Genomic DNA, 24,966 nt, shown 5'->3' on the forward strand with positions numbered 1-24,966 from the left:
TTGATGAGCCTACTTAAAGGTTTGTCTATTTTGTTTATCTTTTCAAAAAACCAACTCCTAGATTCATTGATCCTTAGAATTGTGCTTTTAGTCTCTATGTCATTTAATTCTGATCTGATCCTGGTTATTTCCTTCCTTCTACTTGCTCTGGGCTGTCTTTTTTGTTGTTCCTCAAGTTCTTGGAGGTGTTGGGTTAGGTTGTTTGAAATGTTTCTGTTTTCTTTAGGTAAGCCTGTATTGCTATGAACTTCCCTCTTAGGACTGCCTTCACTGTGTCCCATAAGTCTGGGGTTATTGTGAGTTCATTTTCATTTGTTTTTAGAAAGTTTTTGATTTTTTCCCTAATTTCAATCTTGAGCCATTCGTTTTTTAATAGCATACCATTCAGTCTCCATGCTTTTGGGTGTCTTGTGTTTTTTCCCATGGGGTTGGTTTCCAATTTCATTCCCTTGTGGTCAGAGCAAATGCTCGGTATGATTTCTATTTTTCTGAATTTGTTGAGGCTCGTTTTGTGTCCTATCATGTGGTCTCTCTGTGAAAATGTTCCATGTGCATTTGAAAAGAAAGTGTATTTAGCTTCTTTAGGGTGAAGGGCTCTATATATATCAATTAGGTCCATTTCATCTAGGGTGTCGTTTAATGCTGCAATATCTTTGTTGATATTTTGTTTGGAAGATTTGTCCATTTTTGACAGTGGGGTGTTAAAATCCCCTACTATAATTGTGTTGCTGTCAATATCTTTCTTGAGGTCCTCTAGGATTTTCTTTATATATTTGGGTGCTCCTATGTTGGTTACATATATATTTACGATATTAATGTCTTCTTGGTGGATTCTTCCCTTGAGTATTATGAAGTGACCTTCTGTGTCTCTCTTTATGACCCTTTTTTTCAAGTCTATTTTGTCTGATATGAGAATTGCTACCCTGTTTTTTTTTTCTTGTCCATTTGCTTGGAAAATTTGTTTCCATCCTTTTACTTTTAGTCTGTGATGGTCTTTTGACCTGAGGTGGGTCTCCTGTAGGCAGCATATGTGTGGGTCATGCTTTCTTATCCATTCAGCTATTCTATGTCTTTTAATTGATGCATTTAATCCATTTACGTTTAAGGTTATTATTGAAAGGTACTTATTCATTGCCATTTATGTACCTATATTCCTCTCCGTCTCTCTCTTTTCCTCCTTTCCTTAAAGCAGTCCTTTTAGTAATTCTTGTAGAGCTGGTTTGGTGGAGACGTATTCTTTTAGACTTCTTTTGTCTTGGAAGCTCTTTATTTGGCCTTCTATCTTGATTGAGAGCCTTGCTGGGTAATGTAGCCTTGGTTGTAGCCCTCTGTTTCTCATTACTTGGAATATTTCTTGCCACTTTCTTCTGGCTTGGAAGGTTTCCATTGAGAAGTCAGTAGCCAACCTTATTGGGCCCCCCTTGTATGTTACTTCCTTTTTCTCCCTTGCTGCCTTTAGGATTCTCTCTTTGTCTTGGAGTTTTGCCATTTTAATAATGATGTGTATTGCAGTAGGTCTCTTTGGGTTCCACCTGCCTGGGACTCTCTGTGATTCCTGGATTCGTGTGACTTTATCTCTCCTCAGCTTAGGAAAATTTTCCGTTATTACTCTTTCAAGTAGGTTTTCTATCCCTTGTTCTTCTTCCTCTCCTTCTGGTATTTCTATTATTCGGATATTATTATGTTTCGTATTGTCTTGCATTTCTCTTAAATTTTCCTCATTATTTCTAATTCTCTTTTCCCTTACTGGGTCCGTCTGGGAGATTCTTTCTACCCTGTCTTCGATCTTGCTTATGCAGTCTTCCGCCTCATCGATTCTACTCTTCATACATTCTACTGTGTTCTTCAGTTCAGAAATTGTATTCTTCATTTCCTCTTGGCCTTTGCTTATGGTTTCTATTTCCTTTTTCATGTTGGTATAGTTTGCGGAGAGTTCATTGTAGCTCCCCTGTAGTTTCTGGTAGCTCATTGTAAGCTCTTTGAATTTCCTGATAACCAGTGCTTTGAATTCAATATCTGATAGTTGACTTGCCTCTATTTCATCTAACATTCTTTCTGAGACTTCCTCCTTTTCTTTCATTTGGGGATTGTTTCTTTGTCTTCCCATTGTTTGTGTTGCTCTTCTTGTTGGCCCCAGCTTCTTAAATTGATCTGTTCTGGTTCCCTGGGTTTATGGTGTGAACTTCTGTGGTAGGATACCTGTGAAATTCAGTGGTGCAGTCTCCTGCAGGTATCTTGGTGTTCTCCACTTCCACCTACTCCTTTTTGTGTGTGTGTGTGTGATCAGTCGGAGGGGGAGGCAAAATGGTTTATGACAGCAGAAGAGTATTTTATGATATTTACAGTCACAGCCGGTAGACAAGAGATAGAAGATCTTTAGGCTATATATAATGTTAACCATAATCTCCAACCCGACTTGCCACTTTTAAGAAAGGATGGGCAAAAGATAAGTCTTCTGTTAGGGAGAGAAGGCTTGTGAGTTGGATCTAGAAAGCAGTGAGGTTGTGGGTGGTCAGATTTTGAGGTAAGGTGAGAGTAAAGAATAGTAACTAGGTGTAGCATGTGAGCAAATAGAGTTAATCACTACAGTAATAGAATTCAGGAACCTGTAAAGTGGGCTAAGATCAGAGAGATGTGTTGTGAAGTATTTACAGTTGTATAGAATAGCTATTATTTACAATAATATTAGAGCGACAATCATATGACAGCCTTTATGTGATCTGTCTAAATAGAGGGTATAGAGCTTTGGGTAGTGTGCCAAAGGAAAACAAGTGATGTGAAGTATAGAAAATTAGCAATACACTGTGGAGGAAAGAACAGGGGAAACCTGTCAAATAATACAATATAACCAGCCAAGACTAAGAAACCTATCCAGAAAGAGGAAGAATACAAAGATACTGTTAAAATATAAAAGAAGTGAGAATAATGAAAAAAATAATACAACTATGCAGCAACTTGAGGCTTCTCTGCTATAGCAAAGTGAAATTTGACTCTCTGTCTCTATTGTTGAGATGCCCCCTGTTTGGGTCCCACTCTGGTCCTTTCACAGTTCCCAGTTTTTTGTGTCTCTTGTGGGTAAAAGAAAACAAAGCAGCAAACAAACAAACAAACAAAAAGGCAGGAGAAGGGAGGAAAAAGTGGTAAGTTTGGGAAGAAAAGAAGGACTAAAACAGGAAAAAAGAAAGGAGAGGAACAAAGTATTGAAAGATAAAGCAATAATAAAATTTAAAAATATATAAGATTACAAAAAAAGTTACTAAAGAAAACAAAACACAAACAAAAAACACCTTCCCTTGTTGGTTTCAAACTGTCCAAACCAGTATTTCTGGTTGCAGCAGGACCTCTCTCAGGACCTCTCCTCTCAGGACCCAGTGGGCTGGGGTGCAGGTGTGTGCACACCCCGCCAGGCTGCCTGGGTCCCACGGGATCTGGCACTGTCCTTCCCAATCCTGTGGCGGAACTCAAATGCTTCTGCCTCTCCTCTGGATCACTGCCAGGCTAGGTGGGAAGCAAGCCAAGCTGCTGTCATAGGAGAACACCTCAGTCCACTTTCCAAAAAAAACTTCTCCAGAAAGCCTGCCTCTCAGCCCAGCCCAATCCCCAGCCAGACAGGTGATGACAATGCTCCTCTCAATTCTCCCTGGCTGGTGACCACAGAGTCGGCAGTTGAACTCAGCCCTTTTTCCTTGTTACCCTCTCTGTAAACTCAAGCAGACAGGTCTCTGCCCAGTGTTGCCCTGCCTTGCTTAGACTGGGAGGGAGGGAGCTGATGACTGGCGCTGGTTGCCTACAGAGGCCACTGGGTTCCCTGGGCTCCCGTGGCAGACGCTGGAGGCATGGCACTGGTCACAGACTGATGCCTCTGGACCCCCACCTTGGCAGAGGCACCAGGGCCACCTGGCCGTGGGAGCGGGCCCCTACCCCCACTCTTGTCTTTATTCAAGTCCCTGGTTCCTGAGACCCCACTGACCTGCCGCTGTCTGGTCCTTCAGCATCCATCACAATCTCTGGTCTCTTAATTTCATAAATGCTGGGGAACCGTTGGTTGATTGCGCTGTTCCTCAGTAGATTTGCCAGGATTTTCTCCCATGTGTACGGGAGCTGGAATCCGCTCTGTCCTACTCCGTCGCCATCTTCCCGGCCCCCTCCTTTTACTTATTGATTTGTAAAAGTTCTGCATTTACAGTAGGTACCAATCATCTCTCACCTTTTAAGTTGCAAATATATTCTCTCTGTCTATAGAATATCTTTATATTTTGTTTATGAAAATTTTTTCATAAACAAATGAAAATCAGTTGTAAAATGTCTTATTTAAGAAATTCTTCTTCTCCATGTATAGAAACACATTTTCCAATATTTTTGCAAGTTTTAAGTTTTGTTGCTCATATTCAGGTACTTTGTGTATAATACAAGAAAGATTGAATATAATTCTTCCATATGAGTCATTTTTTTAGATTTTTAATACCAATTCTGTGATATATTGTTTATCTATGTCTGTAGGTCCATTTCTGGATAATCAATTCTGTTCCTTTCACTTAAGCTTAATGTCATTCAAATAAAATCTACCACTATAAATTTGTCTGTTTCTCCTTGTAAAGTATATTTTGAGGACATATTATCAAGTGCTTATATGTTTAGGATTATTGTATCTTCTTCATGAATTATTTCTTTTCTCAAGGTATTAATTCTTTTTATCCCTAATTAATTCTTTGTTATCCCTGATTAATGTCTCTTATGTCTGATACAACTGTGGCTACATTGATGTTCTTGTGGTTATTTTTCAGTAATTCTTTACCACACTTATTTTCAACATTGTATATCCTTATAGGTTAGCTATTTCTCCTACAATAAGAAGAAAGCTGGATTACATTTTCTAATATATTTTGACCATCTTTGCCTTTAACTAGAGAGTCTAGTCAATTTACATTTATTGTGATGAATGTTACATTTGTATTTATTTCTTCCATATTATGTTGTGTTCTTTATCTTGCTTTTTCTATTCTTTTTTCTACCATCTTGCCTTCTTGAGTCTTTTCATTTTCTTTTCTTTCACTAGTTTAGAAGTACTGTATTCTATTTATATTACTTTAGTGAATATACTTAAAATTTGAACAAGGAGGTTTGGCTTAATTTATTACCCTTCTTCCAAATAATACTGGGAACTTGGGACTCTTATTCATGTTGTTATTAATGATGTTTTAGTTCCACCTTATTTGTAATGCCAATTATTCACTATGATTATACTGTCAATGTCTTTTTAGATTACCAGTTAACCATTTTCTTTGTTTCAAATTTTTTCTGTGCTTTTTACTCTCCTTCTGTTTTCAGTTTTCTTCTTACTTCCTTTATACATTCTTACAGAGAGTATATGAGTAATACATTTTACATTTTTGTTTTGCCTTGATCTGAAAAAAAATGTTCTTTTTAGCCTCATTCTTGAATAATACTTTAGTGGGGATATAAAATTGTAAGTTGTTAGCTAATTGCTTTCAGCACTTTGAAGATACGATTATATACTGCCTTCCGTTCCTGCTATTAAGAAATTGCCTCAGTCAAAATGTTCTATGCTGGCTAGTTTTTCTCTATTGTTTGAAATCTGTCCATTTGTTTCTGCAGTTCCATTTCCTTAGACTGTATTTGTATGTGAGACTTCTTCTATTTAGTGTGCTTTAGTGTCATTGTGACCTGAGGCGTTGCGTCTTCATCCGTTCTGGGTAATTCTCATTATCTGTTGTAATATGGCCGCTCCTTTGTTTTTCTGTGCACTTCTTTAGCACTACATTAGGGAAGCATTAAGCTTTCTCCTATCTCTGAGCCTGTATTTTTTTCATCTCTTTATCTGTGTTAACATTCCACGTGATTTCTTCATCTCTATCTTTCAGTTAACTAATTTCTCTTCAGCTTTGCCTACTAGTATGTGTAACCCATCCATTGCATTTCAATTATAATCGTTATGACTATGCTTTCCTGTCTGCAAGCTCAATTTGTTTCTTTAAATAATCTGCCTGGTCTGCTACATAATGTTCTATACTTTTTTCATATTTATGATTCCCCCCTTTTATGTCATTAACCATTTCAAATATACTTACCTGACTATCTGTTTTTGAGGGTGCTCTTCTTGTTCTGCTGATTCCAGCTCACATTTTTTTTTACCAATGGGATTGTATGGTTTTCTTTAATCTCACTTTATAACTGGGATTCTACACAGCCTGGATTTTATAATCTTCAAGATTGCTTCTATCAGACACTGTAGGAAGATCAGCAGTGTCTGATAGAAGCATGGGCCACTTTTAGGTGAAGTAAGTTGAAGAGAAAACCACAAGCCCAAAATGGCATCACTCATGCTAAAAACCCATGATCCCAAACCTAGATTTAGTATCTGATCTAGGTGCTGGCCAGGTACCTCAATTGGTGAGGACATCATCCTGCTATGCCAAGGTTGTGGGTTTGATTCTTAGTCAGAGTACATGTGAGAATCAACCAATGGATGCCAATAAATAATCAACCAATAAATAAGTGGAACAACAAAATCAATGTGCCGTTCTCTCTCCCTCTCTCTAAAATCAATATTTTTTTAAATACCTGAGGTAATTGCACTTTCAACCTCTCCCAGAAATGCAATCTCTATCAACCAGTCCGAGATTTCCTGATTAAGCACCAATCAAATGATCTGTCATGTGGGCCTACTCCATCCTCCTCTCCAGAGAAAGAAGAGGCAATCTGCATGATAAAAACCCTAATAATTTCCTCCACCCCCCAAAAAGACTTCATGATCTAAAATAATTCTTTTGTTCATTGCTCTCTCCCTCATCCTTCTGCCTTTAAAACTTTCCGTTTTGTACAATCCACTGGAGTGGCCTTCTAGTTGCTAGATGAGATGCTATCTGAATTTTTTCTTTTCTGAATAGTTTTGTAGCTCAAAGTCTCTGGGACCATGCAAGTTGTGTAAATGCAAATCCAGAACTTTCATGCAGCCAGGGTCATGGTTATGAATATCAGGAGAACCTTCTTTATTTCCACTTAGACCTGGATCTCTGAGACAGATAAACTCCTTTACTTATTTACATATTTTTAATGAGATGATGAGCAGAATTGTATCTGTCTAATCCATGTTTTCTCTAGGGATTTAGTTCATTACAAATTCTGACCTTATTTTGAAACTCATGCCCATCTCCTTATTTTTCACTAACCCAAGGCCTCATATTCAATATCTGTGTAAATGCTGGAACTCAAGCCTGTTGGGTATTCTAGGGTTTACCACATAATATTCATGTTGTTCTTTATTTTTGGTCTTCCAAGATTTCTCATACTTTCATGTGAGCTCAGCCTTGTATTTCAAACAGAATTTATTGTATTTTTCTATCACTTTTGGTTGTCTTTGTTGGACATTTTTAAAAAATATATTAGATTTTCATGTTGCTAGAAATGGAGGTTATAACTTATAACCAATTAGATTTAGATTTGAATTATTATTTTATTATTTCTTTGGGGTCTACTTCTCCTTCTAAATTGCAAGATCCAACTGTGAGTCTTGGTCATAGATAATTTATAAAAATAGTGCTTAGCACTAGAAGGTGTTTATTTAATATTTGTTAAATAAATATTAAATTAATGTCTGGCATGGGTACGATGGCAAAACTGGCAATTGGATGAAAGGAGGAGGCCTGCAGTGCATGTGAGAGCATCAAAACCAAATTTGCCTGGTACCAACTTTCAGAAAAGAAGACATCCAGCGTTTGGCAGGGGAAGTGATTCACGTGGTGATTTAGATGGAAGAAGTAGAAATCGTCTCAGTGTTACATAATCATCAACATTTGTAGTGAGAACTATCTGGTTAATTGAAGTGGAGATAAAATCTTAACATATGACTACAGAAGTTAAACTTTAATTTTGTAGCCAGATAAATGGGTGTAGGTACCAGAAATTTAGCTAGATCCTCTAAGTCAGCAAAATTAAAACCTCATTTCTTTATAACTTTGTTTGAGATGAGGGTGGTTTTTGGGGTGTGGGGAAGATTTGTGAAGTTTAATAATAGCTAATACTTGTGGTACACTTACTGTATTCCTCATATTATTCTCCAAAGTTTTACATATATTAATTTACATAATCTTCATAATACCCAATTTTAATATGAGGAGACTTAGATACAGAAAGAATAAGAAACAAATAGCTTACCCAAAGTCAAGCAGTAAATTTCAGAGCTCTGAAATTTCAAACTCTGGCATTCTGACTTCACAGCTAGGTACAGTGTACTCTGCATTAGGATCGAATATCTGTGGGATAGGAACACGACAAACCACTACTTAGGCAAACACTGTTATGTGGATCAGATCTAAAGTGAAATACCTTAAGTAAATCTTTTAATATTCATTCAAAAGGATTATGTAAATAGAAGAGCAGAAATTATCCTAATTGTCCATTTAAAAAAATATCTTTATGGTTTTCAGGCAAAGTGGCAGTGGTGTGATAGCAGATACTGTTATGAAATTTGAATTCCCTAGAAATAACAACGGAGCATCAATGAAAAGCAGAATTGAGTCTGTTTTACGTCGAGTGCTGGATAAGTTTGGAAACCTGGAAATAAACCTTCCAAATGAGATAACAAGCAAGTACCATTTTATATATGATTTTGCTTCAATATATCCCTCAATCTAACTAACCCATGTTTTAACTTAATGAGAGACTGACCTTTTTTTCCCCTTGGAATTAAACTTTATAAAAAGAACATATTGTAAAGCTAGACATAGTATGTAGCCCTCTAATATAAAACATTCTAAAGTTTAGAGAATCATTTGGCATTCATATAGCAAATTTTATTTGCTAAAAATTATTAATTTTCCCTTTCAATACTCCTTATGACAGATGATTTTGTGAGATGTCCGATTTGTAGGTATGTTGTAGGAATGGTAGGTGGCTTCTTAAGGCCAGGAAGAATTTAATTAATAATCAACTTACCCAGAACAAAGCATGCGGCTGTAAGGTGTCAGGTAAATATTTGCCAAATAAAGAAAAAAATAGGAGATTTAGCAACATCCCTATATTCTCTCTGAAAATCATCTCCATTTCTGTCTTTCTTGAATCTATGTCCATTTCATTTTATCCCTTTTGCTACCACTCTGGTCCACACCAACATCATTTCTCATTTGAACTTCTGCACTGGCCTCCATTCTACTGTTTACATATATTTTCTTGGCCCCTTGCATTCTATTTCACACATACTGATCAAGGAAATATTTTACAATACAAATACAACCTTGCTTAAAAGTTTCCTATGCTTTCTCATAAAACACACATGTGCACACACACATACACCCCTGCAAGTAGAACACCATCCTTTCTGGTTTGCACAGGACAGTCTCATTTCATGTCAGTTGTCCCAAGACCCATGATCAATATTGCTACCTAAATGTCCTGGTTTGGACAATAAATAATATGGCCAACTCATCTAAAGCACTGCATGATCTGGTTCATACTTACCTCTCCAGCCTTGTAGTGTACCACTCTCTTCCTCATTCAGCATAATCTGGTCACACTGTCATTTTTTCCCCAGCTGCCAAGCTCCTTTTTTCTTGCCTCAGGGCCTTTGCCTACATTTTTCCAACTTGTTATAATATTCCCTAGATTACCCCTGTGCATCTATCAGGTCTCATCAGAACTGTTACTTTCTAATGTAAGCCTTTTCTAACTTCCATCATTCAGTTATTTGCTCTGGTCACAGACTCCTTCATTTACCTTCATAACATTTATCACAAAAGAAACTACACAATTATTTGTGATTTTTTTGTATTGCTCATCTTCATCCTATTCTGTAAGCTTCCTAAAGTCAAAAACCAGTCTGTCTTGTTAATCCTACTGTCCTACTACTTAGTAACTAGTATAAAAGATACTCCATTAATATTTGTTGCATGACTAACAGGATTACTTAACGAATGCATAGAATTTAAGGCATGCAAAGTTGGACACTCCTCCAACTTTGTCATATACTGCTAGCTTAGTAAGCCATGATTCCCTCATAATTAGCTCAAGATTAAAGGATATTGGTGGCTCCCACACTAGACTGGCATTCAATCTGATTGTTTTCGAACAGGTAGGGAAGTGATATGAAATCTGTTAGTAAACGATCACTGTACCAGGACCACAAAGTTGTCTTCCTGGCCCTAACCTGGACTCCCAGCTCCTCTGCCTCAACTCCATGGCTGATGTATTCTTTCTGATTGGCCAACACTCATACATTACAGTGTGTTTAATCCTCACAACAGCCATATCTTATACTTTCATTGGTTCCACTCAGAAAAGGTAGATAATTGCCCAATGTCACAAAGTCAGCATGTAGGGAAGTCAGGATTTGAAGTCAAGTATCTCTGTTCAAAGAAGAAAAAGCAATGGTCAGCTCTTTTTATTTCCTGCTTCCAAAAAGATTTTTTTAGGTCCTCGAACGTAAGTCATATGTGATAACCAAGCCCTGTGAAATTTCTGGCAGTCAATAAATTTTCATAACCTAAAATTATTTTAGAGAGCATGATAACCTGCCCGAGAAGTTTAGATTTACCTCATAGGAAATAAGAAGCTGATTTCTCATTAGAAGATTTCAAGCAGAAAAGGATATGATCGAACACACATTTTAAGAAAAATCAATCTGGTAAAGTAGAAGTGGATACATGTGAAAATCCAAAGTCAAGGCAGGGAACCCAGTTTGATGGTTATTATGAGAGTATAAGTGTCAAATGATGAAAGCACTAACTGAAGTAGTGGCCAAAGGGTGGGGAGGATGGGGCTAATTCAAAGGAGAATTAGAGGCTAGAAGGTACACACTCTGGAAACCAATGAGATGTGAAAATGACAAGAAAGAAAGTGTTAAAAGACCATTTCAGCTGTCTAGCTACTGGCAGAAGTGGTGTCCTCACTACATGAGAAGCCTAGAAATGTACATTCCAGCAGCCCTCTAAGTGTCCCTCATTATGGACATCTGAGGGCTACACTTTAAGAAATTAAAATGAAATGACATACAGTCCTTAATGTATTAATCTTGCTCTCATTTTTTTTGTCTTGTGATGCCAGCAATTACCGACCAAGATGCAATACATCTGTTCACTCAAGGTAACTTTTAAAATTATTTCATAAATTGGTTTACCAGAAGATAAAGAATAAGTGGTCATTTGTGCTCTTTGCCAAGGCAGTGTCTATTGAGGCGATAACATTATTCTTAGTTCACAAAAGTTGTTGTTGAGACATTGCCAGTTCCTTTGGCCCATGGAGTGACAGTCAGTTTTCCTCTCCTTTTAGAAGCAAGAAGAGGTAGCAGTGACATTCCACCCGATTCATACTGAGTGTGACCTCATGAAAAATTTCTTGGCAGCTTTGGGAAGCTGTCTCTGCCTGGTCTTATGGTGGCGTTTCTGTAGAGTCATAAATTATGTTTGGTGACATCATTTATATGGCTTCTCCTAACCACAAGAATAGTTTGCTTCATTGTAGATTTAAGTTAATTATAAAGCATAATTTTTAAAAACTGTAGAAAGAGTTGTCAGCTTTCTGTCAATAACCTAAAGGAAAAATCACTACTTTCCAATGTCATTCCGTACACTCTTAAGCTAGGATAGCAGAAATAGAATCACCAGAAAACAGCAGTTTGCTTCTTTGCTGATAAAATGTAGTTAGAAAGCGCTTTGATGTGCCTGGGTAGCTGCCCTATTTCCGATGCTTACGTGTTGTTACAAGATAATGCTCCCTCTACGGGTGTTATTCAACTTCATTATACATTTAATTTATGCTTTCTTTTTAATGAAAATATGCTTAAGTAAATTACTAGAAGATCTGGTTGGAGGATGCAGCAAAGGAACCTATATTTTTAATGGAAATCGGGCCCTTCTCTGTCTGGGAAGTCAGTTAGGAAAAAAAATGCCTTTTGATGGTTGTCATATTGAAGCAGTATCACCACTTTAGATCTTGCCCAACAATAGAAATTATTGATGCTAATTTAGCTGTAATTTCTTAGTAATAAACTAAATAAGAGGAAATAAATCATGGGAATGGGAGCTGAGAGGAATTGAATGATTGCCCCAACCCTGCCCATTTCAGCTTTGGCCATTGGAGCTCATGGGCTCTCTCTTAAGATAGTTTTAATTTATTTGTTTCATTTTTTTCATTTTTAAAATCTTTCAGTTTAATTTATATTCAATATTATTTTTATTAGTTTAAGATGAAGATGTTTAAACAAACCTGTGTGTGCATGTGTGGTGAGAATGCTTGAGATCTACTCTCAGCAACTTTTGAGGAGTAAGTTAAAAGGAATTATTTTTCTTTTCTTTTCTTTTCTTTTTTTTTTGCAAATTTACAACACACACTTCAGAGTATTAAAAGCTTGGAAAAATCCACTGCTAATGTAACTTTAGGTTTGCCAAATCCAGCATTTCACAAACTTATTTGATATCAAAATCTTTCTTTTTTCTTATTTTTTATTATTGTTCAAGTAGAGTTGTCTTCATTTTTCCCCAACTACCCCCCCCCCACATCCCACCTCTCTCCTCCTCCCACCCTTGATCCTATTACTTCAGATCCACAGAATATTCTCATGAGTGACAGGATCTTAAGCATCTTCACCACTCACACACAAAAAGGAGTTAACAATGAGGTGATGGATGTGTTAATTATCTCAATTTGGTCATTATTCAACAATGCATATATGTATCAACTCATCATATGCTTTAAATATGTACACTTATATTTGTCAATTATTCCTCAATAAAGTAGGGGAAAAATGTAGAATCTGATTTGTCCCCTAGTGTGGGTCTAAGAGTCAGTATTTCTCTCTCTTTTTTCATCTTTGAGGTAAAATTGACAAATAAAATTATAAAATATAAAGTGTACAATGTCATGCTTTGATATATATAAAGATAGATAGATAGATACATAGGTACAGTGAAAAGATTCCCCTATCTAGTTAATTAACATATCCATTACCTTACATACTTACCTCTCCCCCTCCTTTCTTTAGTAAGAACACTTAAGATCTATTCTATTAGCAAATTTCAACTATACAATACAGTGTTATGAACTATGGTCACCGTGTTATATATTAAATCCTCAGACCACCTTCACATTATAGCTGAAAGTCTATACCCTTTTATCACACTTTCCTTATTTCCCCTACTCTCCAGGCCCGGACAACTGCCTTCTACTCTGTCTGTATGAATTTGATTTTCCTTTTCAAGATTGCACATGTGATATACCATGCAGTACTTGTTTCTGTTTGGCTCATTGCATTTAATACACTATGTTCAAGGTTTGCCAGTGTTGTTGCAAATGATAGGATTTCCTTCTCTTTAAGGCTAAATAATAGTCCGTCATTCCACTGTGTATGTGTGTCCCATTTTCTTGATTCATTCATCCACTGACAGACACTTAGATTGTTTCCATACAGCACCAACACTTGTAAACGCTCCCAGGGATGTCCATACTGCAGGTCACAGACCACACTGAGTAACGAGGCTACCGAGGAGATCATGTTAGGAAATTTCCTAGTGAACCTGTGGCCTGAGCTGGTGCACCCAACACTGAACTATCTTAATCCCAACTCCTGAGGAATTCCAAAAATTCCTCTGAGGCTGTTCCCAATTTGAATCTACATACCAACTAAGTTCAGAAATGGTCTCTAAAATTCAGTTTATAGGCAACAGTAGTCACCTAAGTACTCTAAAAGTATAATAAATTGATCATGCTTGTAGAAAGGCTAGCATGCCCAAGGAAAGAATACATGAAAGTCATACATGATGGAGAGACTCTTGCAACATCTCCCAAAAGTAAATGAACCATGATATTCCCAACACATTAATGCCTTTTCTTGTTAGAATGTGGGGCCCGTCCAGACCTAATGACATTGTCTGAAGAAAGAGTCATTGGAGGCACCAAGGCAGAGGAAGGAGACTGGCCATGGCAAGTCAGTCTACGGCTGGACAACCATCACCACTGTGGAGGCATCCTGATCGGCAACAAATGGATCCTGACAGCAGCTCACTGCTTCAGAAGGTGAGGCCACAGCTACCTGCCCACCAGGAGCAAGGACAGGAGCCATATGCATGAGGACTCCACCCAGATCCCCAGGACTAGATGTGATTAGATTGAGTCATAAATCATTCAATGCAAAAAATGAGTGTTTTTTCTATTCATAATAGCAAAAATATTTTTTCACCTTCAGCTTACTAATTTATTTTTATTTTTTAAAATTCAGGTAATAGTATATCATCATGGTAAATAACAAAGATTTATATGCCAGAATGATTAATTTAAATCTCAGCTACAAGTTAGGAAATTTTCTGAACATCCATAAGCCTCTTTTTTATTACTTTTTCAGATTGGGAGCAAATAGGGACATACATTTTATCTATGTCATAGTGTTAAATGGTAGAATTAAATATGCTAATGCAAACATGTTAAATATTAGCACAATGAAACCTGTTAAGTGGTAGCACAAATGTATTGCCGAAAATTTTCACATTATATCATGTAAGCTAATCAACAGACTGATGGTTGATTTCAGACTGTCCTTTGCCATTAATTTATTCTTTCAAAAAATTGACTGACTACTGTTAGCATAATATTAAATATTATAGAAGCTAATTAAGCAAACACTGCCCCTACTTCAAGGAACCTATATTCTGATGTTGAAGGTAGACATATACAAAAATAATGTTATAGGGAGTAACATAAATAAAACAGATTTAAATGACTTACAGAGAATTCTTTTTTGATGTGAATAAAGGTTATTGCTAACATGATTAGAGTAATAGACTGCCAGTATATAGAAGGACGAATGAACTTATCCTATTGGCATAAAGAAAAGGTCCTACTGCTCATAATAGATCTTTAGACTTTCCTGTGACTAAACCCTACTAGGTTCAGACCTACCTTATCATTAGGATACTCCAGACATAAACATTGTGGAGGAACTAAACTCACAAAGCTCACTCAGAAAAGTGATGGCAATTTGAATTCATGTGTCTCTGTCCATATCTCTTCTCTTCTGAAACTCCTTCAATAGCCTCAGTCTCAAATCCATCCTCCTTACCACACTCCCAAAGCACTCCAATTACAGCAATTCAGACTTATTTCTCAAAGCATGGATCTTGAGCTCCAACCAAATTGCATTAGTCTGTGCCCTGGGACCCTGCCTACATTTTTTCCATTTTTCCCTGGGACCCTGCCTACATTTTCCCACTTAGGAGCATTTGCTCAATCTGATTATTCTCTTTGAAATGTTAATATTCCTTCCAAACCTCCATTTCTTCCTATTTAAATTCTGTAAAATCTTCACCATTTTTATGAAGTCCTTTGCAATTTGAGGGTACCGCCTCATACTACAATGCCTCTTACAAAAGTGCTTGTCAAATTAAGAGGAAATAAAGTTTAACAAGTCTAGCACATGGATTCTGATTAAAAGTTTTATAAAACCCCAAATTATTCTGAATTTTTCTTATGGCTATGTTATAACTCAATATATTTTTTTACACAGTGAGTAAATTTGAAATTTCTAATAGCAGAAATTTCTGGTATCGGGAGTAGGATAATTTCTGATTTAGATAAACACATTTGTTGCTGTGTCCCAGAAAATACAAATAACAAAATTAACAAAAAATATCTCAATCTCATTGCCACCCTAAAGGCCCCAAAACAGGAAGGGCACTAATAGATTTCAATCACCCCTGAATTTAGGAATTGGAAATGTAAATACATGGACTTAGCAAGCACTAAGAGTAATCAAGAATGTGATAGAAAGTTGTAGATTCTTCTAAGCCCTATTCAGATCCACCCACCAAAACCTAGGTAAAAGGTATCACTATAATGAAAGACACAGTTATAAATATCACCAATGATAGCCAAAGAAATCTATGATTTTTAAAGGCTTTGAATATATGGGGAAATATGCCTCCCCAGATCCTTCTATTCACTACCCTGACTAATTCCCCAGGGCAGGCAAACTACATGGCCTTGTAATAGTACTGTCCATGCAGACCTGATTGGCACTGAGAACCCCTCAATGAGGATTTGTTTGGGGCATGACCAACCTTACAGTAAGGCACATAGAAGGAATGAGGCCCTCATAGAAAGGAGGCTTGAATTGCCATTTCCTCTGTGAAACTTTCCATGATGCTCTCTCTTCCCTTTCCTACCGTATTCCCACAGAAATTTGCTAATTAACCTTTAAAAGTAGTCCCTGTGATTTATGATGACCTCTGTTAGTTTCCTCCAGTAGTCTGTAGAGCTGCTCAAGGACAAGACATTAATTACTTGTACTTTTACTCCCAGAGAGTCATACTATCCATTACAAAAAGTATATGCTTAGTAATGGCTTGTTGAAGTATAATTAATGAAAATAATAGTTACCTTTATTGACTACTTACCTTGTGCCAAGCACTGTGTTTGACACAGTTTACTTGTCTGAATTACTACTTACACTTGTGTGAGGGGGAATCTTGGTACATAGCCAAGATTCAAATCTAAATCTAATTGGTTCCCAAACTATGCTCTTATTCATTTGCTGAAAAAAAAATAAGTAAACGAAGGAAGGAGGTTATAAGGTCAGGGAAGCAAGGAGGCAACAAAACAGAAAGAAATAGAGAGTATTTTTTAGAATCTTCACTATGAAGATGCTGATCAAGTGAAATTCAATGTAAAATCTATATTTACTTGTCAAATATTTTTCTTTAGAATTTTTAACTAGTATTTACTCTTACACAAGCTGCTGTGCCTTATAACAGCATATCCTGGATAAATAATTTTTATTTTCTGTATCAACTTCATTACTTATATCTAAACTCCACAAAACTATTAAATTATTATATGGTTACATTTTGTTTTTGTTCAATTTTAGAAGGATGTTGAGTTAAGCGTACCATTCACAGATCCTTATTTTCATCACTCTGTACAAGATCTTTCTCTTTTTATTTTACTTTTATTCTTTTATATGTGGATCTTACTTCTACAGCCCTCCCTTCCCCCATAGACCTCACAGTAATATTTTACATATGTCTTTAAGTGTACAATTACCTACACAATCTAAAGAATTTTTTGCGAGTGTGTGATTATGCCTTTGATTTATAAAAATAGCATTGCGTATAATGTCTCATATCTTTCCTTACTGTTTTGGCTCAGCCCTGAGAATTTTAATCTGGTCCAGCACAGGATCCACCATATTTATTTACCCAAGTAAGCTGCTCCAACTTCTCTCTACCACAAAGAGTGTGTACACACACACACACGCCTTCATATGTGCCTATCTATAAACCTTCAAGAATTTCTCTGAAATTTGTACTTAGAAGTACATATGTAGTCTGCCAAATACACTAGAATGCTTTCCAGAAATATACATCTTCACCAGTAATGCAAGAGTTTGGCTTTTCCTCTCCATCAACATATTATTCTCTTCTTAAATTTTTATCACTTATGAATATTCATTACTCATTATTGTTATAATTTCCATTTCTCAGCTTACTAGTGGGTTTAAGTATTTTTTCACATATCTATTAGCTGTTTGGCCTTCTCCTTCTATGATTGTCTATTAATATATTTTGACATTTTATAATGGTTTTGCTATACATTTGTTAATTGATTTATTGACTTGGTTCTGTATATTACACAGAAAATTTTGCTATTAAATATTGCAAGTATTTTCTCATGGTTTCTCATCCATCTAGTAAATTTGCTGATGGTATACTTAATTTTGATTCCATGAAGTTTATCCATTTTTAACCTATGGTTTTTGTATTTTGGGAAGTTTGACCAGAAAAGTCCCAATTTGTAGATCATGGAGATAATGCCCTACTTTTTTTCATCTCGGAGAGTGCTTTGACTCCCACCCTTACTCTTGATCTCATTCTCTCTCTCTCTCTCCCTCCCCCCACACACATGTACACATAAGTACACACACTTCACATGCATATGCACAAAAATCTTCAATAAACATCACACTTAATACAGAAAAATCATTCATAAAATAAGATGGGAGCCCTTTATCATCACTACTATTTAAATGGAGTTTTGGCTAAAGGCAAACAGAGGAAAAATAAGGATTGGAAGAAATGAGTTAAAATTAAAGCAAACATTATTTCAGACTTCTTAGTTGCTGGAGAGACTTCGATTAGGGCATTTGTGTTACACTAGTTATCAAAGTACCAGAATATCCTCATTGGAATAGAACAATACTCAGATTTTCACCAACCTGAGGTATATTTTCTAAAATCTTTCTTATGTTTCTTTTAGACAAATGATTGCTCATTGTGCCAGTGAAGAGTTAAACTCATTTACTAGCTATTTAATACAGAAATATATAGCAAAGGGAGGTTGATCAAATAGTTCCTAGGTGATGGTGGGGGTTGACAAACACAAAATTCAAATACTTAAATGCTCACAGATTCCCTATTCAAACCCATGGTTTCATATTTTTTTTTAGCAACTCCAATCCTTCCAGATGGAAAGTCACATTTGGTGCTTCCACAACATTTCCTAAAAAGACAGAAAGAGTCAATACTATTTTGATCCATAACAATTATAACTCTGGAACTCATGAAAATGATATTGCAGTTATGGAACTTAGCAGACCTATCACCTTTGACAAAGATATCCACATGGTGTGTCTCCCAGAGGCTACCCAGAATATTTCACCTGGGTCCACCGCTTATGTAACAGGATGGGGATCGCAAATAAATGGCGGTAAGTATCTCAGGAGAAATAAAACAAAAATAACGACATAACCTCTGGTACTTGCTATTGAATAATTTTTTAATTAGAGAACACCTGAAAGATAGACTCTATAGACATAAGCATCCTATATCCTGGTCAGTCTAAACTGTAGTTGTTCCTGAGGTTCCTCAGAAAAGCAAAGCATTGCCCCTAGCAAGTATGGAGAATTCTCAAACACATAAGAAAATGTAAAATAGAATGATGAAGAAACATTAGTTCCTCAATGACCCAGGGACTCCACATGACTCAAATGGCTCCCCTATTTAAAAAAATATTTTTTAAAAAGAGGAATTGTCTAGGTGTTCTCTAAGGGTTTTAATGCCCTTTAAGATATTAACAGCCATTTACGGTATTCTGGGATGAAATCCCGCCTTAAGCATTGCTCAGATTTGTTTATTGAATGAATAAAATGGAAATATGAGGGAGCAAATAGGGCTAAGGGGAAAATAAGAGAATCAGCCAGAGAATGAAAAAAATGGCATTAATAATTTTCATGGGTTATTGGGGACAACTATAACAGCACAAACAATAAAATATAAATTTGAATTTTTCCATGGGTATATACCCATGTTGTAGATGTATCTCCGGAATAATACAAAAATTTAATTGCCCAAGAAAATATTTTGCTGTATTCTCATGGCCCAAAGAAATTTGGTGTAGTAGATAAAAAATGTGTGCCGATCACAAAAATGGCAGTGCCATTTTGAGGGAACATCAATGTAAATCAGTTAGTTCTTTAGCCCTGAAACCAGATGGGTTTCTCTTTTGTTGCTAGATTAAAGATTATTAAATATGCAATTTTCCAATTCATAGTCAGTCAGTGGGTAATTTAAATGTTACTAATCAATTTTAAGATAGCAGATTTGTTTATTTTTCTTTTAAGGTCTAAGGGGCATCACAAAGCTAAAGCAGAGCAAAAAAAAAAAAAAAAGGAGAGAGAGAAACCAATCTGTGTAAAAAGCTTATCTTCCTTTACTTATGGGTATGTTTTCTGAGAAGAGACTCTTAAGTACATCTTCAATATCTTTCTTTTTAGAATAAGAAATAATGTTTGGAGTATATTTATTCCTTTCCATATTCACCATAGAGTCATTAATGTATTTGTTCTGAATTCCATTTTCTTTCTGCTTTATAATTAACAGGCAACACAGTTGTAGACCTACATCAAGGGCGGGTCTACATAATAAGCAACGACGTATGTAATGCACCGATTAGTTATGATGGAGTGGTCTTGCCTGGAATGCTATGTGCTGGATTGCCTCAAGGTGGAGTGGATGCATGCCGGGTAAGTTCAAGACAATGTTATCAATGACTTCATTTAACTTATAAGTTCTTACTAGCATGTGGTGCTGTGATGGGCATAGAGGTACATGATAATACAGTCCTAATCCTCTAAAAATCGATGATTTAGATTTTAGAGATGAAATTTCTTTTATGAAGTTGCTTTGTCATAAAGTACTCATTCTAAGAAGCCAAATTATAGCATAGTTAATCATTGAAGCTCAAGAACCAGACAGAGCTGAATTTGAATTTTTTAATCTCTATAACCAATTATTATCAATAACATGAGGGTAATGATTATAACAGTATCTAACTTTTTGATGTATTACTAAAGAGTAAATGGAGATTCGATTTGTCAGGCACATATTAAGCAACAGAGAAATATTAGCTATCACCATTATTTTTACTGCTGTTATTCATCTGGATCATGATGACTAACACTGATGACTTTAATCTCAACCTTTTAGCCACTAGGAGAATTTAAATAAATTACTTACACACCTAAGAGTCACCAACAATAATGGATTTTAACATATAAATAACACCTGAATATCAGCACCTTGAAGATAGAAAATTTATACAGAAAGCTTAGTTACTTGAGTTACAACAGCTCTCATAATTGTAAAACAGCACAAAGGAGAAAAAAACTATTTAGATCTAGCTTGTAATTTTTAACCAAATATAAAAATGCAACAAATAAAAATGAAATTTCTCCTTCAAAATCATTAAAATAAGATTTTAACACTAAAATTTTTAATTATCTAAACAATTGATGTGGCTATATCTTTTAATAATTTTATTGTCATGTCTGAAACCCAACCTCATATATTAATTGCAACAACTACTTAATACCAGAAATTACATTTCTGGAATTAAGAAAAATCAACATGTTTTCTTTAGTAATCTGATACTATTTTCCTGGGAGTTGTGTGGAGAAAAACCAGGTTTATTCTTTCTTCAACAATTACTGACTTTTATATTTGTTCACATTTTTCAAAAGTAGATCAGAAGTAGTTCTTACATAACTTTTGTGAAGACCCCAATCCATACATACTTCCCCAAAATGAAACATTTTTATTCACTTTTATTCATTTTTATTCATTTTTATGCAAGTTGTGTGTAGATGAGGGGAAATGCTCACCAATTTTCAAGATACAGTTAATTACACACGGCCCTTTATTCCCTTTAAGTAGAGGTGAGTTTGTGCTAGAGAACGCTTCTTGCTCCTCCAACTGCTTCTTTTTTATCGCTAGCCCTGTAACAACAAATTCTCAGCTTTATTTGTAGTTTTCAAATGAGGAACACACCTTTATACTGACTATTCCAGATCTACGAACAGCATTAATTAGAACTGACTTAGGGATACACATGAGTATAAAAGGGTGTTATTCATGCTTTACTAATGATGCCCTTTACCTTCTACGTACAAATCAGCTCTTCCCCCAAGCCTAGTTGAAGCCATATTCATCATGAAACTTCTCTGTATGTTCTACTCCTGGCCCCACTGATTTTCAGATGAAATACTATAATGAGTAGAGTTTGTGCCTCAAGAATAAATAGCACTTTACGTAAAAGCTTATGATGTTCTATTCATTTCTGTTCATTCATTCAAAGAAAATATATGAATTAGTTTCTATGCATCAGACAATGTGCTAACACAACAATGTGTTCCCTGCCCTCAGCAAAACTATGGTCTAGAAGAGAGAACACAAGCTCAAATATCTGCACAATGGCGCAGAGAAGCTGGCCAGATACAGGAAAAATAACATAGCCCTCTTAGTTTAACATTTCTTGTGCACTCTTGGTAAGATATTACACAGAGAAATTTCTTTCTATAGAGGAAATAACAGCAGAAACAACGATGAAAAAAAGGGATTAACTGAAGCATGGATGCATAATCTAAAGGAGGCAGGTGCCAATCACCTCAGTGCAGTACTTGCCATGCAAGCTGGTGACGCGCACGTTGACCTTCCTTTCCACCTAGACCAGTAATTAAGTAGTTATGTAAGAACTAGCTACTAAGAGCAGTCAAATGAATAGCAAACTATTCTAGAAGCACACTTGGTAATAATAGCTGACTTTTATTAGCACTGACTATATGCTGGGTAGTATGTGTGTAAAACTTATTAAAACACATAAAAACATGATTTACAGGTAAGGAAACTGAGGCACAGGGAGCTATTGAATAGCTTACTGAAATTTACATAACTGATAAGTTGAGGACTCAAACCCTGGCCATCTAACTCCAGAACTCATAGACTTACCCTGTCATGCAGCATGTAAGATTTACTAAATTGTTTTCCCAAGTAGAGATTGTATGCAGATATTTGTTGGTTGGTTTATTATTATAATTAGCTGGTAAATATTTTATAAGGAGTATTTTACTCATAGCCATATATATATTCTGCTTATTCACCAAAGATTATTTATTAGTGGTACCACACAGGGAGAGTACTATAAATAGGAGAATAAGAGAGGCTTCTAAAAACTCATGGATTCCACAAATGTTTTCCTAACATAGGAGTATGGGCTAGGAGCTTGAGATACAGCAGCGCCTGGTATAGGTACAACCCTTCCCTGATGGACTTGGTAGAATAGCCATAAAAACAGACAATGGGTGTGTATCATGAATGCACTGAGGGTTGCACAGGTGTGCGGCTGCTACTTCCGGGGGAACAGACCCAGCTGGAGGAAGTTCAAACAGACTGGTGCAAATCAGTGAAGAAGCAAACGTGCTTGTGCAAAATAATGAAGAAGCAGTGAAAAAGATGTATGCAAGATGTGGGAATACAGACACTGACAAAGTAATCCAGCACAAAGGTGGAGGGGTGGCAGTGGAGGTTGGCAGGAAAGGCAGAGGTAGTCAGGGAAGGCTCCCTGAAGGAGGTCAAGTTTATGATGACTGGAGGTCAACCAGGGAACTGAGAGGCACATGGGAAATGTGCTCTTTATCTTCTCATGCTTGCTGACAGAATAATGTGTCCTTGGAAGATTTTGGTAATTTTCACCTGACTTGGCACAACAGCTTAATAGAAAATATCAGATTAACATTATTTTCATAATGGATATGACTTCTTCTACTGCCATAGAAATAAACTCCTTAATACTCCGGGGTTGTCGTCACACTGAAATACTCAATCATTCTGTTTCTTCCAGGGTGACTCCGGTGGTCCACTAGTACAACAGGACTCCCGACGGCTCTGGTTCCTCGTGGGGATAGTAAGCTGGGGGTATCAGTGTGGTCTGCCAGATAAACCAGGAGTGTACACTCGAGTGACAGCCTACCGCAAATGGATAACCCAACAAACCGGGATCTAATGTAACAATTTCCTCTCTGTTGCAAAGTCTGTTCGCAGGTTTGCCCATCTAAAACTCTGTAACCTTACCTTTCAGTATCACAAACACAATTTAATCCTTCCTTTACTATAGATTTTATATTTTCTCAAGAAAAACACATGAATGTTGTATAATAGTACTGTGGCTATATGCCAGAGGAAAATAGAAAACTAGTTAGAGAGTTAAGAATTTTATTATTGTTGTGGTAAGCACCAGTAGTGGGGAAAGTAGGTACCCAAGCAGAGATACATCTACACAGAAGCCCCTTTTCTGAGAAAGTCTCACTGAAGCTAAGAAGTAGGCAAAGTGTCAAAACATGCAAAAAAAGAAATGGTAGAATAATACTCAAGACAGAAGGATCAACACAAGGTATGAAAAATACTATTTATTTAAAATTTCTGCTTACTCGGTATTTCATTTAAGTCCTAAAATTAAATACATGAAGTCATAGTACAGTTCTACAGCAACCTTAAATATCCTATAAGAACATGCTCCCATAGGAGCTAACTAATGAATTTCAGGCATTTAAAATAGAAGCTAAAATATTTACTCTTCAGCTAAGACCCTCAAAATTATGAATAATTTTCAGGATGAATTTTATCAAAAATATTCTTTTTCAAATTTTTTAAACATATTTCATTGATTATGCTATTACGCTGTCCCATTTTTTCTCCCTTTCATTCCCCTCCACCCTGCACCCCCTTTCCACCATCATTCCCTGACCTTAGTTCAAAAATATTCTTCATCTATGTGAAGGAAAGAATGTATTTCCTCCATAGAGAATTTTATAAAATACATCTACACAATCTTCTTGGATTATTTACAATTACACAGTGCTTGTTTACAACTAAATAAGAGTTGTATAGCTGTATTTATTACCAGTAGCAGTTATTTTTGATAGTTTAAGAATCCTCAATACTTAAACCCAAATGATGAATAGGCAGTCATGAGGGAAAAAATGTCAAAGGTGGGTTTGCAAACAGAAAGCTTAAATAGCTTAATTTCAGTGAAATTATCTTAGATAAAGTATCTTTTCTCTCTTCCTCCCTCTCTCTTTCCCTCTTACACCTGCACGCACACACAAATAAAATAAAATACATTTAAATGTAATGGGACAGCAATTTATATAGTCTGAATCATGAATGTTACTGAATTTTTACGGGATGCTAGCATAGCTAAAGCGTGGTTATGCATGATTATCTGTATGTCAGGGCTTCCTCCTTCTAAAAGCTAACTTGTGACACCTAGGTATCAGAGCAACTACATGCACTAGGATGAAATCTTTGTATATTTCCTCATGTACAATTGTGGGACCTACACTGAAGTCATTTACTTTTAAAGAAAAAAAATAAAATGTAACCATCTCGTCATGAAATGTATAAACAAATTGCTGGCTTTCCTTATTTCAAATAAACTCTTAAAATTTTTTCCCTGCCTAAGTATTTATGGAAGTCATAATATATGAAGGACAATCCTAAACAATTTATTTAATTGGTTCTCCAAGAAGAGAACTGACAACTAGACTCTGAAAGCTTGGCACTTTCTGTTGCCTTATAATCAAGCTCTGTAACTGAAGCAAGCGTCCAGCTGCCACTCCCTTGCTGCACCCTGTGA

At 36.1% G+C, this 24,966-nt stretch overlaps 1 protein-coding gene across 1 annotated transcript in view; it reads left to right on the forward strand.

Annotated features, from left to right (window-relative positions):
• The window catches only part of TMPRSS11D (transmembrane serine protease 11D), a 51,211-nt gene extending 27,500 nt beyond the window's left edge, over positions 1 to 23,711 (forward strand). Inside the window, exons 5-10 of the mRNA XM_037042072.1 lie at positions 8,448 to 8,605; positions 11,059 to 11,097; positions 13,848 to 14,025; positions 18,446 to 18,705; positions 19,878 to 20,020; positions 23,173 to 23,711. Of these exons, the coding sequence (XP_036897967.1) occupies positions 8,448 to 8,605; positions 11,059 to 11,097; positions 13,848 to 14,025; positions 18,446 to 18,705; positions 19,878 to 20,020; positions 23,173 to 23,334 (940 nt within the window). The 3' untranslated portion in view covers positions 23,335 to 23,711. The remainder of the gene's footprint in view (positions 1 to 8,447; positions 8,606 to 11,058; positions 11,098 to 13,847; positions 14,026 to 18,445; positions 18,706 to 19,877; positions 20,021 to 23,172) is intronic.
• The last annotated feature ends 1,255 nt before the right edge of the window (positions 23,712 to 24,966 follow it).

The sequence above is a fragment of the Sturnira hondurensis genome, unplaced genomic scaffold (assembly GCF_014824575.4).
Source record: "Sturnira hondurensis isolate 20B ecotype Veracruz unplaced genomic scaffold, ASM1482457v3 Scaffold0000566, whole genome shotgun sequence".
NCBI classification, from domain to species: domain Eukaryota; kingdom Metazoa; phylum Chordata; class Mammalia; order Chiroptera; family Phyllostomidae; genus Sturnira; species Sturnira hondurensis.